Source organism: Pleurodeles waltl, chromosome 2_1 (genome assembly GCF_031143425.1).
Source record: "Pleurodeles waltl isolate 20211129_DDA chromosome 2_1, aPleWal1.hap1.20221129, whole genome shotgun sequence".
In the NCBI taxonomy this organism is placed as follows: Eukaryota; Metazoa; Chordata; class Amphibia; order Caudata; family Salamandridae; genus Pleurodeles; species Pleurodeles waltl.
Window position 1 is genome coordinate 24,244,285 of NC_090438.1, and position 20,054 is coordinate 24,264,338.

General features: G+C 46.5%; 1 protein-coding gene across 1 annotated transcript in view; it reads right to left on the reverse strand.

Annotated features, from left to right (window-relative positions):
- Positions 1-542: 542 nt before the first annotated feature.
- Positions 543-20,054, reverse strand: part of LOC138258172 (nicotinamide N-methyltransferase-like) — a 99,102-nt gene continuing 79,590 nt past the window's right edge. The window contains exon 3 of the mRNA XM_069205922.1: positions 543-1,198. Within this exon, the coding sequence (XP_069062023.1) occupies positions 715-1,198 (484 nt within the window). The 3' untranslated portion in view covers positions 543-714. The remainder of the gene's footprint in view (positions 1,199-20,054) is intronic.

Below are 20,054 nucleotides of genomic sequence, written 5' to 3' on the forward strand. Positions count from 1 at the left end.
GAGCCTGTAGGATATAAGTGGTGCCAAGTGAGATTTAAGTGCAAGGTGTGGCCCCACCCACTGTGTGACCATTGGTGGCACCCCGTTCCCAGTATGAATCACTAGAACGCCACATGAGGTAGGTAAGATGGCCACCACCTTTGGCCCCTCCCCATACACCCCGATTGGTCAGGGGCTGGCGCTGCAATATTTGATTAGACTGACACAGCTGTAGAAGCAGAATGTACAAAAATGTAATCATCTCTTGGCTCAGTCTTGAAAATGTCATCATGCATTCCTTCCTAAATACTTCAAAGTTATGTTTAAAAATAACTAATTTCAATATATGTCACCCACTGCAGTAGTATAAATTAATCACATAATTTCCAAAATAATTATAGAAAGCATGAGGGTATGCTCAACCTTCCATGATGGAAATTGAGTTAATATGGAGGACACGTGGCACTAGCCCAATCTGGCCTCTGGGAGATGGCAACTAGTGCCGGTGTGGGGGTCCAGATCCTTGTCATAGTAATTAAAAGCAAAACGTAAGGAGTCAGGGGTTCTTGATAAAGGATCACATCCTTGTTTATTTCCTGGATTCATGCTCAACATTGTATATTCAACTTGATAGAACAATTTGATGTTTTGCCAACTTTTCACAATAATTTTAAAGAAATATTGAAGAGATCATAGGAACATTTTGAAAGGAAGTTGATTTGATGCTCGTCGAGCTCACTTTTCCAGCAGGTTGCCTTGCACTGTTTCCTCTTTATCTATTGGAGGATTACAATTCTCTTTCTTTGCTTTTAAAAAGACAAAATACTTATAATCTCCTCTATCGTGCAAACGCATTAGTTTTCGGGGAATCAGGTGAAATTCCTCAATGACATAACCAGCCCCGATGAGAGCATCTTTCAGAAAACACTTATCTATACAGAGAAGAGGAAACGTGACATCGCCAACCATAAAAAATGTTGCTTCGAGGGCGGCAATCATCAGCAGGTGCCCTCCGGGCTTTAGGAGGGAGGAGACATTCGTCAGAGCTTCGCAGTAGGACTTCTCGTCTGAGACAAGGTTCTCCAAACAGTGCACCAGGAGCAGACAGTCAGCCTGGGGATGGATGATGGGAGACAGCGGGTTCCTGCTCGTGACGTCAAGTTTGTAAAGGCTTTTGACTTTTCTTTTTAACGTGTGTTGCTTCTCAATCCATGTCCCACTGAAAGCAAGCAGATGTAACATGATTATTATGTTTTTAATTGTTGACTGACAAATGTCTAGTGATGTCAAAACAATTATCTTTATGGATATTAGATAGAAATGTATAGACATTTTCAAGTTGGCTGCCCGACGACCTGTGCTCTTTATTCTGTGGAGCAATCTTTGATTATGAATTCATCCTACAGATGTCATTGCATTTCTGCCTTACCATGCCTTGTGTAACTTTTGCATTTTTGGGAATCAATTGTTTGCTTGGCATGCAAGAGCATCATATGCATTTATAGACAGCAATGCCTAGTAATCAGATCAAGATACACATGTGGTGCTACCAATGCAGGAGAACCACCTCCAAACCATCCTCAGATGGCAATGGACCTCCCCTCCATGAGGTAGAGTGGCAATCATTCTCAGAACAGATGCTCATTTCAATTCTACACTCTTCACTGTCAGTCTGCACAAGTGAAGTCTGCAGACAAGGAACACCGCATTTCACATCAGCCACCCCCTCCTTAATGATAACATTCTCTTCTCAGAACAACTGGGAGAAATCAGAGCAGGAAAATCAAACTCCACCTCCTGTAACCTCTTCTTAGGGTGCTTCCACATTCACTAGAACATGGAGGTGACAAACCTGGGGCCAGATTTACAAGGCCCTTGCCACAAATGTGATGCTAACGGGCTACTACCATAGCGACATACTTACAAGGTGGTAAAACTAGGTTTGTGCCACCTTGTAAACCATTTGCGCCACATCATGCATAAAATATGCATGATGTATGCAAAATGGGCGTTCCCTCAGTAGAGGGCCTCTACAAATGGCACAATGGAATCTACAAGATTCCATTGCACCATTTCTAGCATCATTTTAACGCCTGCTTGAAGTAGGCGTTAAGATTTGTCTCCCATTCATTTCAATGGGCCTCAAAACTATGCTGGATTAGTGTAATTTTTTAATGCTAATCCAGAATAGTGTTACAATACCGTCCATAAATTAAGCTATTGCCCCTAACATGGGCCATGGTGCACCATATTGTAAATATGGCGCTACCATGGTGGAGTTAGCGGATGCAAGGGGGCCGCAAGGAAAGTGGCACATCACTAGTGATGCACCACATTCTTGTAAATATGGCCCCTGCTGTGCGATTCTTGCTCTTTCTACTCAATGATGATCTCCCTTAACCATGCTTCTCACCCATTCACACAAAAGGAGGCATATTCAGAAAGAAAGGAACCCAGAAAACATAGACTGATCCCTGTAAATTATCCAGACCAGCACTGAAGACCTTTCCCACTCCCCCTTTCCCAAACTGAAAACAATAAAACAAGCAATGTAATGGTTCAGAGACAAGAAGAAGCCCACCCTTGCTTTTTATGCCTCTTCCAACTTCAATAAGATCTCAGCTGAAATTATTAAGAAATTAATGCTGTGGTGCCCTTTCATATTCACAATTCCTACAGGCCATTAAAATTGCTCTCTGGGAACAGGTCAGTCACTGTGTTAACTAATGACTTTTTAATAGTCTAACTGTAGTTTGTTCTAACAGCGGCAAAAGTAGTGGTGACCAGGACATTTCCTTCCCAATAGTTTCTCAGTTTCTGACCATGATAAGTTGCAAGCAAATTAAACTTATCACGCCACTGTTTTTGTTTTTCCCCTAGTAAACTTGGGAATGTGGTTTAGCTAGTGTCCCTTTTTATTTTGACATGTGTCAGGGTTACTGCTTCCATGAATCAGTGTTTACAGTGGTGTACATGTAAATAAAGGGCCAAGCACTCACTCCTTTTTCACAGGCTGTTTAAGCACATCCATTTTAGGAGTGATTGCTTACTTCTTCGTGTAAAACATGTTGGCAGTTGCTGGAGTTGTCAGAAAAACTTTTGGGGATTTGTGAGAAGATGTTCACAAATAAATATACAAATATTGGCAAGACCACCATTTTAATTAACAACATACAAACCAAAACTGACAGGGATAACCTATCCAAAGTTCAATTAGCAGTGTATATCTTACACTGTTACCCAAGGGTTCTTTACATTAGGTCTGAGTGTTTCTATTGTCATATACAACAAGATATTTCACTCCCTCAGGACTTTAGCTGAGCAGATATTTTCCCTCCCATGGTGTTCGTTCATCAGATAACAGGAACACCTCAAATTTGTCAATATTATTCTGCAGTCTGGAGTACCCTTATAACCAGATGGGGGCAGTGGGTTACACCGCCATGTTGACAGTCCTAGAAGGACCGCCGAGCTGACCGCCTCCCACCCGCTGTATTACAAGTGGACCGCCATAACCACGGCGGTCTAGCTGATGGCGGTCAGGCGGCGGGGACTGCATGTTGGTATTCAATGCATTTTTTGACATATGTGTCCATACATATCTGTACATTTTGTCCAAAATTTACACATGTGCATGGACACGTGTGAAAATACATCTGAGCATGTACTGTTCCATTGCTGGACTCTGGGCATATATGCCCAGTCCAGTCAATGGAAGTACGATGCCACAGATACTTACCTGCATTAGGGAATGTTTCCGGAGGTGAGGTGGCATCTGTGATGAGGGGGACCTGGACGAAGGGGTCTTCTTAGAGAACTGCAGGGAAAAGAAGTAAATGGAGGAGCTAGCCCACCATTTCCTTTGATTCCACGCCACAGTCGGCTTGGCGGTCAGGCACCTCGTAATGTGCATGGCTGTCAGAATGCTTGTAGCGCCCTATGACACACCTTTCTGCAGACTGCCAACATGCCAACATGGTGGTTGCCACTGGGCTGGCGGTGCCGGGGGTATCCTCTCATAATACAGCAGTTGTACCGCCAATACCTCGGTAGTTGGACCACCACCACTCACATGGCGGTCCAGAGACCACGGGCCAGAGACCCCCAAACAAGTAATGAGGCCCTTGGTCCCTACGCCAAACTCGTAATGAGGCCCTGTGTCTCTAATGCTAGGCGCCATGTTTGCTGGGTATTGGATAAATAGTATAACAATATTTGTATACATTGATACCAATAGTGATGTTCTTGCTGTGATGTGAATCCCTCTACATGTGTGAAATTCCCTCAGCCAGCAAATGAGTGGCTGACACAAAACAAAAAAGGTGACAGTGGGCATCCCTGACATGTGCCCCTACTTACTGTAAATGCTGAGGATAGCATTCCATTTGTACTGACATGAGCAGTGGAATTCATACACATCAGTTTAATCAAGCTCAAGATGTACTTCCCAAGACATCTACAGCTGAGGACCTCCTGTACATATTTTGGGCCTGATTTACGAAAAGTGGCACTGCATCCAGAGGAGCGCCACTTTTCTTGAGACCCTTAGGGACCCCTAACGCCACCATGTGTGCACCGTATTTAAAATATGTCGAACAATGGCAGTAGTCAGGGGTACTAGCATCATTATTTTTTACGCTAGTCCAGCGCTTTGCAGGATTAGCATAAAAAATGTTGACGCTAATCCTGCAAAGCACCCAGAGGTCCATAGAAAACAACAGGAGCTTCCTTTTAACACCTGCTCTGAGGCGTTAAAATTGCAGATAAACATGAGTTAAAATGAGATTGAAAAAGAGATTTCTTTGTGGCATTTTTTCAGCCCCCCAAGGGCTGAAACACCCCCCTTGCATACATTATGGCCCTCATTATGAGTTTGGCAGGCGGAGGAGGCTGCCTGCCAAACTGTTTCCGCCATCAGGCCACCTGTGCGGCCTGAACCCCGCTGGCCCTATTTTGAGTTCCCCGCTGGGCCAGAAATAGTGTTCCCGTCTGCCTGCACAACGGGGAACAGGGCCTTAACATTGCAGCCGGCTGAAATGTGGCGATGCAGGGGGGTTCAGCAACACCTGTCGTACATTCCACTGCCCATAATTCGGGCAGCGGCATGTGTGACGGGGCTGTGCATAGGGGCCCTTGCACTGCCCATGCCAAGTGCATGGGCAGTGCATGGTCCCCCAGGGCCCCCAGAGTCCCCCATTCTGCCAGCCTTTCCATGGCAGTGTAAACCGCCATTGACAGGCTGGCGGATTGGGACTCATAATCCCCAGGGCGGCGCTGCTTTCACGCTGCCCTGGTGGATTACAACCGTCTGGACTGCTAGGCTGCAGGCAGGCGGCAGCCTGGGGGTGCTGGCAGTGGGACCGTGGTGGCTCCACTGCAGTCATAATGTGGCGGTCAGACAGCCACGACTGCAGCAGTCCGACCGCCAACGTGGGACTGGTGTTCTGAAGACCGCAAGACTTATAATGAGTCCCTATGTCTGGCGCAGGCATAATGTGGCGCACAGGGTTATAAAGTGGCACAATGGAAACATTGTGTCACTTTGTGAATATGACACAGCGTTTTTGGCCTTCCAACAAGACATTAGTTTTAAAAAAAAATATGCTGATGTGGCGTTGGAATGGCGCTAGGCCTTCTTAAATCTGGGCCTTCTTTTCTAATGTGTCAAAAACTTTCTCACAGTCTATCAACATGGCCATTGTCAAAACTGTAGGGTCTAGTCTACGTAGAGCAGCTATTAGCAGGCAAATATTATGTGGATAGAACCTGACTGTTCCGGAGGAACCAATACATCAAAGGTGTAACTTTAATGAAAAGGTCATAGCAAAAATAATGTTATCGACATATAATAATGTAAGCGGCTTATATGAGATGTATTTACTGAGATCATGGCCAGGCTTCGGCAGTACCACATTCACTGTCTCAAGCAAAGACAATGGTATTATACCTTAGTTACAGCCTCATTGTAAACTGACAATAGTATAGGGGCCAGTGTAGGAACGTACCATCTTGCCTGGCATGTTACCCCCATATTTCACTGTATATATGTTGTTTTAGTCTATGTGTCACTGGGACCCTGCCAGGCAGGGTCCCAGTGCTCATAAGTATGTGCCCTGTATGTGTTCCCTGTGTGATGCCTAACTGTCTCACTGAGGCTCTGCTAGCCAGAACCTCAGTGGTTATGCTCTCTCTGCTTTCCAAATTTGTCACTAACAGGCTAGTGACCAATTTCACCAATTTACATTGGCATACTGGTGCACCCATATAATTCCCTAGTATATGGTACTGAGGAACCCAGGCTATTGGGTTCCAGGAGATCCCTATGGGCTGCAGCATTTCTTTTGCCACCCATAGGGAGCTCTGACAATTCTTACACAGGCCTGCCAGTGCAGCCTGAGTGAAATAACGTCCACGTTATTTCACAGCCATTTACCACTGCACTTAAGTAACTTATAAGTCACATATATGTCCAACCTTCACTTGGTGAAGGTTGGGTGCAAAGTTACTTAGTGTGTGGGCACCCTGGCACTAGCCAAGGTGCCCCCACATCGTTCAGGGCAAATTCCCCGGACTTTGTGAGTGCGGGGACACCATTACACGCGTCCACTGTACATAGGTCACTACATATGTACAGCGTCACAATGGTAACTCCGAACATGGCCATGTAACATGTCTAAGAACATGGAATTGTCACCCCAATGCCATTCTGGCATTGGGGGGATAATTCCATGATCCCCTGGGTATCTAGCACAGAACCACAGTACTGCCAAACTGCCTTTCCAGGGTCTCCACTGCAGCTGCTGCCGCTGCCAACCCCTCAGACAGGTTTCTGCCCTCCTGGGGTCCAGGCAGCCCTGGCCCAGGAAGGCAGAACAAAGGACTTCCTCTGAGAGAGGGATGTGACACCCTCTCCCTTTGGAAATAGGTGTGAAGGCTGGGGAGGAGTAGCCTCCCCCAGCCTCTGGAAATGCTTTGATGGGCACAGATGGTGCCCATCTCTGCATAAGCCAGTCTACACCAGTTCAGGGATCCCCAAGCCCTGCCCTGGCGCGAAAATGGACAAAGGAAAGGGGAGTGACCACTCCCCTGACCTGCACCTCCCCGGGGAGGTGCCCAGAACTCCTCCAGTGTGTCCCAGACCTCTGCCATCTTCGAAACAGAGGTGTTTGTGGCACACTGGACTGCTCTGAGTGGCCAGTGCCAGCAGGTGATGTCAGAGGCTCCTTCTGATAGGCTCTTACCTCTCTTGGTAGCCAATCCTCCTTCCTAGGTAGCCAAACCTCCTTTTCTGGCTATTTAGGGTCTCTGCTTTGGGGATCTCACCAGATAACGAATGCAAGAGCTCACCAGAGTTCCTCTGCATCTCCCTCTTCACCTTCTGCCAAAGGATCGACCGCTGACTGCTCAGGATGCCTGCAAAATCACAACAAAGTAGCAAGACGACTACTAGCAACCTTGTATTGCTTCATTCTGCCGGCTTTCTCAACTGTTTGTAGGTGGTGCATGCTCTGGGGGTAGCCTGCCTCCTCTCTGCACCAGGAGCTCTGAAGAAATCTCCCGTGGGTCGACGGAATCTTCCCCCTGCAACCGCAGGCAACAAAAGACTGCATCACCAGTCCTCTGGGTCCCCTCTCAGCATGACGAGCATGGTCCCTGGAACTCAGCAACTCTGTCCAAGTGACTCCCACAGTCCAGTGACTCTTCAGTCCAAGTTTGGTGGAGGTAAGTCCTTGCCTCCCCACGCTAGACTGCATTGCTGGGAACCACGTGTTTTGCAGCTACTCCGGCTCCTGTGCACTCTTCCAGGATTTCCTTCATGCACAGCCAAGCCTGGGTCCCCGACACTCTAACCTGGAGTCCACAACCTTCTGAGTTGTCCTCCGGCGTCGTGGGACTCCCTTTTGTGACTTCGGGTGGACTCCGGTTTACTTTTCTTCTAAGTGCCTGTTCAGGTACTTCTGCGGGTGCTGCCTGCTTCCGTTAGGGCTCCTTGACTTGCTGGGCGCCCCCTCTGTCTCCTCATCCAAGTGACGACATCCTGGTCCCTCCTGGGCCACAGCAGCATCCAAAAACCCTAACCGCGACCCTTGCAGCTAGCAAGGCTTGCTTGTGGTCTTTCTGGGTGGGAACACCTCTGCAAGCTTCTTCACGATGTGGGACATCCATCTTCCAAAGGGGAAGTTCTTAGTCCTCTTCGTTCTTGCAGAACACCAAGCTTCTTCCACCTGGTGGCAGCTTCCTTGCACCTCCAGCTGGCATTTCTTGGGCTCCTGCCCACTCTCGACACTGTCGCGACTCTTGGACTTGGTCCCCTTGTCTTACAGGTACTCAGGTCTGGAAATCCACTGTTGTTGCATTGCTGGTGTTTGTTCTCCTTGCAGAATCCCCCTATCACGACTTCTGTGCTCTCTGGGGGTAGTAGGTGCAATTTACACCTACCTTTCTGGGTCTTGGGGTGGGCTACTTTTCTAACCCTCACTGTTTTCTTACAGTCCCAGCGACCCTCTACAAGCTCACATAGGTTTGGGGTCCATTCGTGGTTAGCATTCCACATTTGGAGTATATGGTTTGTGTTGCCCCTATACCTATGTGCTCCTATTGCAATCTACTGTAACTTTACATTGCTTGCATTACTTCCTTTTGCTATTATCTGCATAATTTTGGTTTGTGTACATATTTCTTGTGTATATTTCTTATCCTCATACTGAGGGTACTCACTGAGATATTTTTGGCATATTGTCATAAAAGTTAAGTACCTTTATTTTTAGTATATCTGTGTATTGTGTTTTCTTATGATATTGTGCATATGACACCAGTGGTATGGTAGGAGCTTTACATGTCCCCTAGTTCAGCCTAAGCTGCTTTGCTATAGCTACCTTCTATCAGCCTAAGCTGCTAGAAACACCTCTTCTACACTAATAAGGGATAACTGGACCTGGCACAAGGTGTAAGTACCTCTGGTACCCACTACAAGCCAGGCTAACCTCCTACAGCCAGTACATCAAATAATTCTTTATAAAATTCCACCAGGAGCCATTGCTCCTCAGAGCTTTTACATTTGCTAGTGCAGTTATTTCTAATTTCTCATGCTCATCTGTATTTCTTCGTCACCATGTCACAGTATGAATGTACATGCCTAATCATTACATTGTCCATAGAATTCTAAGGTGTCTGTCACTTTTGTTTTTCTTTTACCATCTGTCCTCCTTTTTGCAATCATCTGTATTTCCTCTTTACCCGACCTCTCACATTTGCAAAAAACCCTGGCACAGCTATGTTTCCTTGTGTACAGTACTTCTCTTCCCGTGGCCTCTCTTTGACATCCTCTTTGGTTCCTTGAATTATGGAGGACAAGGCTGAGTACTTACTGCTCTAATAATCTATTTTAAGATGATTTATTATTCGCTCTAACACACCTAATTGTGTGCATAATTACTTTTATTTTCCTGATCCTTTATGAATACAGATGCCACACATGTAAGCCTTAAATACATCCCACAAAATTCCTAATTCTGGCACCGATACCTCCTTCTCTTGAAATGTTCCTGGATGTTAGATTTTATCTCTAAACAAAACAGTGATGGTAGATTTAAGAGCCCCTTGCGCCATCTAATTACACATTAGCGTAATTGTTTTGATGCTAATGTGGCATTAGATGGCCAAAACACTGCACCAGATTTACAAAGTGGCACAATGCATGCATTGCGCCACTTTGTAACCCTTTGTGCTACATCATGCATGTGCCATGCATAATGTATACAAATGGGGCGTTTCCCCATTAGAGGGGCCGAAAAAATGGCGCTAAGAGATTTCTTTGAGTCATTTTTTTGGGCAGTTTTAACTCCTGCTCAGAGCAGGCGTTAAACGAAGGTACGCCATTATTCATAATGGGCCTCAATGGACTTTGCAGGATTAGCGTCAGAAATGTTGACACTAATCTTTCAAAGCTCCGAACTAAAGGCAACATTTTTGAAGCTTGTTCCCTAACTACTGCCATGGGGCACTGTATCTTAGATACAGCGCACAAATGGTTGCATTAGGGGGCACTAAGAGGTGCAAGAAAAGTGGCACTGCAACACCACTTTTCCTAAATCTGGCCCTGAATCTCTTAATTTACCACCCTTCATGCCCTACATGCCGTAATGCCTATGATCATGATCTAATACCACTGAGGAGTGGTCAGACAGGGTTCTCAGTAATATTTGTACCTCACAAATCAACCCCAAAAAGGGCTAAATTGACAGGCAGAAATCTATACACTAAACTATTGTTGCGCACAGACGAGTTGTAAATTTAATTCACCCCAGTGGAATTCATCTCTCTCCACATGTCTACCAAGTTCTATAATTGATTTATTTTGTGTGATGCAAACTCGACTGTGCTATTGGTCTGTGGGCTAGTTAAGATCCGTCATGCATTAGCGAGAGAACCAGATTAAAATCACTACCCAATATCATGGGTAAATCTACACATTTGTGGCACTTAACCACATATTGACCATATACATTAAGCAGTCCTATTGACAATTCTTATAAGCATATTACAACCAAGACCCAATGTCCCTGTGTCTGTGACATAGCAAAGTATATGGAAAAGGGATGGATCGAATGCTTGATAGGTTTTTTGGGTTGGATTCCCACATTGATCGATTGCCGGAGGTTAGATTTAGTTTAAGTATTACTCCCATTGCCTTTTGTGTGTTACCATGTGTCTTTGAACCGTTCTTGCAATTTGCTTTATCAATATGCCCATCATATCCCATAAAATGACTATGAGGAGAAATATCTGTGGTGCCCTCCATCTGAATGCAAACCTGAGTTGTGACCTCTGTGAAGCATGAGTTTCTTGCAAACTGCAAATTCAACCAAGTTGCAATCAAGGTACATTAATGCTTGCCCAGCTTTATGGGGATTAATAATCCCTCTACTGTTCCAGCCAATTGATATAAGAGTTAAATACTTTGGCCCAAATTGAAGAAAAGTGGCACTGTAGCGCCGCTTTTCTTGCACCCATCAGCACCCCCCTAACGCCGCCATCTGTGCGCCATATTAAACAGACAGCGCACCATGGCGCAGGTTAGGGACCCTAGCATCATAACTATTGATGCTATTGTTGTACATTGCAGGGTTAGCACAAACAACTTTGGTACTAATCCTCCAAGGTACATAGGGGCCCATTAACAATAATGGTGTGCCCCCTTTTAATGCCTGCTCTGTGCAGGTGTTAAAAATAGCTGCTAGAAATGGAACAGTGGAATCTCATAGATTCCACTGCATCATTTTGAGCTCCCCTTAGCAGGGGAACTCCCCTCTACCATACATTATGCCTTGTACAGGCATGATGTGGCGCAAGGGGTTACAAAGTGGCACAATGCATGCACATATTTGTGTACATATTTCTTGTGTATATTTCTTATCCTCATACTGAGGGTACTCACTGAGATATTTTTGGCACAATACATCTAAATATGGCAGTCAGAACACCATTGGCTTAAAGGAGTACTCAGATCTGCTGTAGAGGCGGATCAGCGGTAATACCACCAAGGTCTAAATCAGGCCCAAAGTTTTTGATCTCTACATATCTGTCTCACTTATTTCGAAAGTGGATCATCCACCCTCCAATTTGCATTGGTTCACCCTCATTTATCACTTCATATTCAGATGTCTTCTCTATAAGTATCACAATCTTTTGACCTGATTTACTCAATCATGTTTTCTCTCAGTCAAACAGTGCCCTAATTTACTACTGAATCAAGACATTCATCCCAATCTTCTGGGGCAGTGGTTTCCAACCTCTGGTCTGCGGCCCCCCAGAGATCCGTGACAAATTCCCAGGGGGACCCTGCTCCAGTTGGGGTCTCTGACAAAAAAAAGCATGTTTTTATGTTTATTACTTACATTATGAAGCAGTTTTACAAGCACTGCAGCTTACAGGCAAAAATAAAGGCATCAAGGTAACTTTGGTGATTAATATACCAGTTGGAAAGTGTAGGAGGCTGGACTGGCTTGTAGTGAGTACCAAGGGGTACTTACACCTTGCACCAGGCCCAGGAATCCCTTTTTAGTGTAGAGGGGTGTCTAGCAGCTTAGGCTGATAGAAAAGGTAGCTTAGCAGAGCAGCTTAGGCTGAACTAGGAGACGAGTGAAGCTCCTACAGTACCACTAGTGTCATATGCACAATATCACAAGAAAACACAATCCACAGATATACTAAAAATAAAGGTACTTTATTTTTATGACAATATGCCAAAGTATCTCAGTGAGTACCCTCAGTATAAGGATAGCAAATATACACAAGATATATGTACACAATACCAAAATATGCAGTAATAGCAATAGAAAACAGTGCAAACAATGTATAGTCACAATAGAATGTAATGGGGGCACATAGAGATAGGGGCAACACAAACCATATACTCTAGAAGTGGAATGCGAACCACGAATGGACCCCAAACCTATGTGACCTTATAGAGGGTCGCTGGGACTGTAAGAAAACAGTAAGGGTTAAAAAAATAGCCCACCCCAAGACCCTGAAAAGTGGGTGCAAAGTGCACCTAAGTTCCCCAGAGAGCACAGAAGTCGTGATAGGGGAATTCTGCAAGAAAGACCAACACCAGCAATGCAACAACAATGGATTTCCTGACGAGAGTACCTGTGGAATAAGGGGACCAAGTCCAAGAGTCACGATCAAGTCTGGAGTGGGCAGATGCCCAGGAAATGCCAGCTGTGGGTGCAAAGAAGCTGCCACTGGAAGGTAGAAGCTGTGGATTCTGCAAGAACGACAAGGGCTAGAAACTTCCCCTTTGGAGGATGGATGTCCCACGTCATAAAGAGTCGTGCAGAAGTATTTTCATGCAGAAAGACCGCAAACAAGCCTTGCTAGCTGCAAAGTTCGCAGTTAGGGTTTTTGGATGCTGCTGTGGCCCAGGAGGGACCAGGATGTCACCAATTGCGTGAGGAGACAGAGGGGGCATCCAGCAAGACAAAGGGCCTACTCAGAAGCAGGCAGCACCCGCAGAAGTGCCAGAACAGGCACTACAAATTAAAGTGAACTGGAGCCCACCCGAAGTTGCACAAGAGGGTCCCACGAAGCCGGAAGACAACTCAGGAGGCTGTGCAATGCAGGTTAGAGTGCCGGGGATCCAGGCTTGGCTGTGCACAAAGGAAATCCTCGAAGAGTGCACAGGAGCCGGAGTAGCTGCAAAACACGCAGTTCCGAGCAATGCAGTCTAGCGTGGGAAGGCAAGGACTTACCTCCACCAAACTTGGACTGAAGAGTCACTGGACTGTGGGAGTCCCTTCGACAGAGTTGCTGAGTTCAAGGGACCTCACTCGTCATGCTGAGAGGAGACCCAGGGGACCGGTGATGCAGTTCTTTGGTGCCTGCGGTTGCAGGGGGAAGATTCCGTCGACCCACGGGAGATTTCTTCGGAGCTTCTAGTGCAGAGAGGAGGCAGACTACCCCCACAGCATGCACCACCAGGAAAACAGTCGAGAAGGCGGCAGGATCAGCGTTACAAGGTCGCAGTAGTCGTCTTAGCTACTTTGTTGCAGTTTTGCAGGCTTCCAGCGCGGTCAGCAGTCGATTCCTTGACAGAAGGTGAATAGAGAGATGCAGAGGAACTCTGATGAGCTCTTGCATTCGTTGTCTAAGGAATTCCCCAAAGCAGAGACCCTAAATAGCCAGAAAAGGAGGTTTGGCTACCTAGGAGAGAGGATAGGCTAGCAACACCTGGAGGAGCCTATCAGAAGGAGTCTCTGACGTCACCTGCTGGCCCTGGCCACTCAGAGCAGTCCAGTGTGCCAGCAGCACCTCTGTTTTCAAGATGGCAGAGGTCTGGAGCACACTGGAGGGGCTCTGGGCACCTCCCAGGGGAGGTGCAGGTCAGGGGAGTGGTCACTCCCCTTTCCTTTGTCCAGTTTTGCGGAGTATTTCAGGGAGACCCATAATCATGCCTTTGAGAGTTTTATTAAATCTCTCCACCAGTCCATTTGTTTGTGGATGATAGGGTGTTGTGAACTTGTACGTTACACCACACTCCTTCCACATGGCCTTTAAGTATGCAGACATGAAATTGCTTCCTCTGTCTGATACTACTTCCTTTGGGAAGCCCACCCTGGAAAATATTCCCAGGAGGGCCTTTGCCACTGCAGGAGCTGTAGTGGTCCTTAAAGGAATAGCTTCAGGATATCTTGTGGCATGGTCCACTACCACCAAGATAAACCTATTGCCTGAAGCAGTAGGAGGGTCAAGGGGGCCAACTATGTCAACCCCTACCCTTTCAAAGGGAACCCCAACCACAGGCAGTGGGATAAGGGGTGCCTTTGGGGTGCCACCTGTCTTGCCACTGGCTTGACAGGTTTCACAGGACTTACAAAATTCCTTTGTGTCCTCAGACATCCTAGGCCAATGAAACAGGGGAACAAGCCTGTCCCAAGTTTTCATTTGTCCTAGATGCCCAGCTAAGGGAATGTCATGTGCCAGTGTTAGGAGGAACTTTCTGTACTCCTGAGGAATCACTAATCTCCTGGCAGCTCCAGGTTTAGGATCCCTATGCTCAGTGTACAAGAGGTTGTCCTCCCAGTAAACTCTGTGAGAGTCACTGACATCCCCATTAGCCTGTTTGACAGCTTGCTGTCTGAGACCCTCTAATGTGGGACAGGTTTGCTGTGCCACACTCAGCTCCTCTCTGGCAGGCCCCCCTTCACCCAAAAGCTCAGCAGTGTCTGCTTCCAGCTCCTCTGGTGTAGGTTCTGCACAGGGAGGGAATTCTTCTTCCTCAGAAGTCGAATCCACTGTAGAGGGAGGGATAGTAGGAAGTGGTTTGCTTCTACTAGCCCTAGCTTTAGGGAGCACTTGGTCCATTGTTCCAGGATCCAAGCTTCCCTGTCCTTTTTGCTTTTTGGCCTGAGCCCTTGTCAAAGCAAAAATATGCCCTGGGATGCCCAGCATTGCTGCATGGGCCTCCAACTCCACATCTGACCAAGCTGATGTCTCCAAATCATTCCCTAATAGACAGTCTACAGGTAAATCTGAAGCTACCACAACTTTCTTTGGACCAGTTACCCCCCCCAGTTGAGATTTACAACAGCCATGGGGTGGCTTTGTGTTATGTTGTGAGCATCGGTTACTTGGTACTGGTGTCCAAGTATGTGTTGTTCAGGGTGCACCAGTTTCTCAATCACCATTGTGACACTGGCACCTGTGTCCCTGTAGGCCTGGACCTCAACACCATTTATTAGGGTTAGTTGCTTGTACCTCTCCAAGTTATGGGGGCAAACAACCAAAGTGGCTAAATCAATAGCCCCTTCAGAGACTAAAGTAGCCTCTGTGGTCTCCCTAATCAGACCAACCCCAACTAAGTTACCAAAAGTGAGCCCAGCTACTCCCTTGGATTGGCTATTAGTAGGTTTGCTCCCACCACCACTGCTATTAGTAGGGACACTAGGTGTAGCAGTAGGGGTTGTAGTGGTAGGAGCTGTGGTGCCTTTCTTTGGACCACTGGGATCTGTTGTCCAATGGCCTTTTATTTTACATAAATAGCACCATGGTTTCTTTTCCTTGTTCTGATTAAAGGAGGATTTGGACCCACCACCCCCACCAGAGTGTTTTTGTGGGCCTGATGAAGACTAATTTTTAGATTTGTCCCCACCCTTGTCAGAAGACTTACCATCCTTCTTTTTGTTGCCATCTTTGTCACCCCCTGTATGAACTTTTCTGTTCACTCTTGTTCTGACCCATTTGTCTGCCTTCTTTCCCAATTCTTGGGGAGAGGTCAGATCAGAGTCCACCAAGTACTGGTGCAACAAATCAGACCCACAATTATTAAGAATATGCTCTCTCAGGATCAAGTTATACAGGCTGTCATAATCAGTAACTTTACTGCCATGTAACCACCCCTCCAAGGCCTTCACTGAATGGTCAATGAAATCAACCCAGTCTTGTGAAGACTCCTTTTTGGTCTCTCTGAACTTTATCCTGTACTGTTCAGTGGTTAAGCCATAACCATCCAGGAGTGCATTCTTAAGAACTTGGAAATTATTAGCATCATTTTCTTTCACAGTAAGGAGCCTATCCCTACCTTTTCCACTAAATGATAGCCATAGGATAGCAGCCCACTGCCTTTGAGGGACATCCTGTACAACACAGGCCCTCTCAAGTGCAGCAAACCACTTGTTAATGTCATCCCCCTCCTTATAAGGGGGAACCATATTATGCAGATTCCTGGAATCATGCTCTTTTGCAGGATGACTATGGGGAATACTGCTGCTGCCACCATGGGTTTCTATACCCAACTTCTGTCTTTCCTTCTCTAATTCAAAAGACTGTCTATCCAAATCCAGCTGTTGCTTTTTAAGCTTCAGTCTGGTTTGTTCCACCCTCAACTTATTGAGTTCCCTCTCTAACATTCTGTCATCAGGGTTGGTGGGAGGGACATTCCTATAAACAGAGCTATGATGGGAATGAACAGAAGGAGACCTGTCCCTTACAGAAGCCACCCTAACAGCTTGGTTAACAGAAACATTACTACCAGTATGGTGAGAATAAATGTTTTTGCTATGATGTGAGACAACACTATTTGTATGGTGTGGCTCATCATCATTCCCAACTATGCTAGACTGTCTAGTAATGGGCAGGCTAGGGAGTTTCTTTCCTGAATCTTTTCCTGGGGGAGTCCCTGAATCAGATTGGGAACTATTAGGTACTTTTTCAACAGATGAGGCACCTATGGCCTTATTCTGTTCTCTAAGCATGTTAAGTAACAGTTCCAAGGAAGGATTTTTCCCTACACTCAAACCTCTCTCTATACAGAGACTCCTTGCTCTTTTCCAGCTAAGGTTGTCATATGCAAGTTTGGACAGATCACCATTTTGGCCTGTGCCAGACATTTTTAGAGAGAGTTAAAGTGATAGAAAAAGAGAAAAAAGTTTTCAAAACTTTTTGGAAAGACAGAAAAAAACTTTTTAAACTTTTAAGAACTTTTTGAAAGTTTAGAAGTACTTTTCAGCACTTAGAAAAGAGTGAAAAGAGGAAATGCAAAACTTTTTGGCTATGTGTATATACACTGACCTTGTTTTGTATATTTTTCTCTTATGAAAAGTACAATGACAAGAGTAGTAAGTAGTCTCAAGCACTCATCCCACCACTGCACAACCAATGTAGGAGGCTGGACTGGCTTGTAGTGAGTACCAAGGGGTACTTGCACCTTGCACCAGGCCCAGTTATCCCTTATTAGTGTACAGGGTGTCTAGCAGCTTAGGCTGATAGATAATGGTAGCTTAGCAGAGCAGCTTAGGCTGAACTAGGAGACGTGTGAAGCTACTACAGTACCACTTAGTGTCATATGCACAATATCATAAGAAAACACAATACACAGTTATACTAAAAATAAAGGTACTTTATTTTTATGACAATATGCCAAAGTATCTTGAAGTGTACCCTCAGTGAGAGGATAGGAAATATACACAAGATATATATACACAATAGCAAAAATATGCAATATAGTTTTAGAAAACAGTGCAAACAATGTATAGTTACAATAGGATGCAATGGGGAAACATAGGGATAGGGGCAACACAAACCATATACTCCAAAAGTGGAATGCGAACCACGAATGGACCCCAAACCTATGTGACCTTGTAGAGGGTCGCTGGGACTATTAGAAAATAATGAGAGTTAGAAAAATAACCCTCCCCAAGACCCTGAAAAGTGAGTGCCAAGTGCACTAAAGTTCCCCTAAGGACAAAGAAGTCGTGTTAGAGGAATAATGCAGGAAAGACACAAACCAGCAATGCAACAACTGTGGATTTCCAATCTAGGGTACCTGTGGAACAAGGGGACCAAGTCCAAAAGTCACAAGCAAGTCGGAGATGGGCAGATGCCCAGGAAATGCCAGCTGTGGGTGCAAAGAAGCTTCGACTGGACAGAAGAAGCTGAGGTTTCTGCAGGAACGAAAAAGGCTAGAGACTTCCCCTTTGGTGGACATATCCCACTCGCCTTGGAGAGTCGTGCAGAAGTGTTTTCCCGCCAAAAGAACGCCAACAAGCCTTGCTAGCTGCAAATTGTGCGTTTGGCGTTTTTGGACGCTGCTGGGGCCCAAGAGGGACCAGGAGGTCGCAAATTGGACCTTAAGAGAGAGGGGACGTCGAGCAAGACAATGAGCCCTCACTGAAGCAGGTAGCTCCCAGAGAAGTGCCAGAAACAGGCACTACGAGGATGCGTGAAACGGTGCTTGCCGAAGTTGCACAAAGAAGTCCCACGTCGCCGGAGACCAACTTAGAAAGTCGTGCAATGCAGGTTAGAGTGCCGTGGACCCAGGCTTGGCTGTGCACAAAGGATTTCTGCCGGAAGTGCACAGGGGCCGGAGTAGCTGCAAAGTCGCGGTTCCCAGCAATGCAGCCCAGCGAGGTGAGGCAAGGACTTACCTCCACCAAACTTGGGCTGAAGAGTCACTGGACTGTGGGGGTCACTTGGACAGAGTCGCTGGATTCGAGGAACCTCGCTCGTTGTGCTGAGAGGAGACCCAAGGGACCGGTAATGCAGCTTTTTGGTGCCTGCGGTTGCAGGGGGAAGATTCCGTCGACCCACGGGAGATTTCTTCGGAGCTTCTGGTGCAGAGAGGTAGCAGACTACCCCCACAGCATGCACAAGCAGGAAAACAGTCGAGAAGGCGGCAGGATCAGCGTTACAGAGTTGCAGTAGTCGTCTTTGCTACTATGTTGCAGGTTTGCAGGCTTCCAGCGCGGTCAGCAGTCGATTCCTTATCAGAAGGTGAAGAGAGAGATGCAGAGGAACTCGGATGAGCTCTTGCATTCATTATCTAAAGTTTCCCCAGAGACAGAGACCCTAAATAGCCAGAAAAGAGGGTTTGGCTACCTAGGAGAGAGGATAGGCTACTAACACCTGAAGGAGCCTATCAGCAGGAGTCTCTGACGTCACCTGGTGGCACTGGCCACTCAGAGCAGTCCAGTGTGCCAGCAGCACCTCTGTTTCCAAGATGGCAGAGGTCTGGAGCACACTGGAGGAGCTCTGGACACCTCCCAGGGGAGGTGCAGGTCAGGGGAGTGGTCACTCCCCTTTCCTTTGTCCAGTTTCGCGCCAGAGCAGGGCTAAGGGGTCCCCTGAACCGGTGTAGACTGGCTTATGCAGAATTGGGCACCTCTGTGCCCAACAAAGCATTTCCAGAGGCTGGGGGAGGCTACTCCTCCCCTGCCTTCACACCATTTTCCAAAGGGAGAGGGTGTCACACCCTCTCTCAGAGGAAGTTCTTTGTTCTGCCATCCTGGGCCAGGCCTGGCTGGACCCCAGGAGGGCAGCTGCCTGTCTGAGGGGTTGGCAGCAGCAGCAGCTGCAGTGAAACCCCAGGAAGGGCAGTTTGGCAGTACCAGGGTCTGTGCTATAGACCACTGGGATCATGGGATTGTGCCAACTATGCCAGGATGGTATAGAGGGGGCAATTCCATGATCATAGACATGTTACATGGCCATATTCGGAGTTACCATGGTGAAGCTACATATAGGTAGTGACCTATATGTAGTGCACGCGTGTAATGGTGTCCCCGCACTCACAAAGTTCAGGGAATTGGCTCTGAACAATGTGGGGGCACCTTGGCTAGTGCCAGGGTGCCCTCACACTAAGTAACTTTGCACCTAACCTTTACCAGGTAAAGGTTAGACATATAGGTGACTTATAAGTTACTTAAGTGCAGTGTAAAATGGCTGTGAAATAACGTGGACGTTATTTCACTCAGGCTGCAGTGGCAGGCCTGTGTAAGAATTGTCAGAGCTCCCTATGGGTGGCAAAAGAAATGCTGAAGCCCATAGGGATCTCCTGGAACCCCAATACCCTGGGTACCTCAGTACCATATACTAGGGAATTATAAGGGTGTTCCAGTAAGCCAATGTAAATTGGTAAAAATGGTCACTAGCCTGTTAGTGACAATTTGGAAAGAAATGAGAGAGCATAACCACTGAGGTTCTGATTAGCAGAGCCTTAGTGAGACAGTTAGTCACTACACAGGTAACACATTCAGGCACACTTATGAGCACTGGGGCCCTGGGTTACCAGGGTCCCA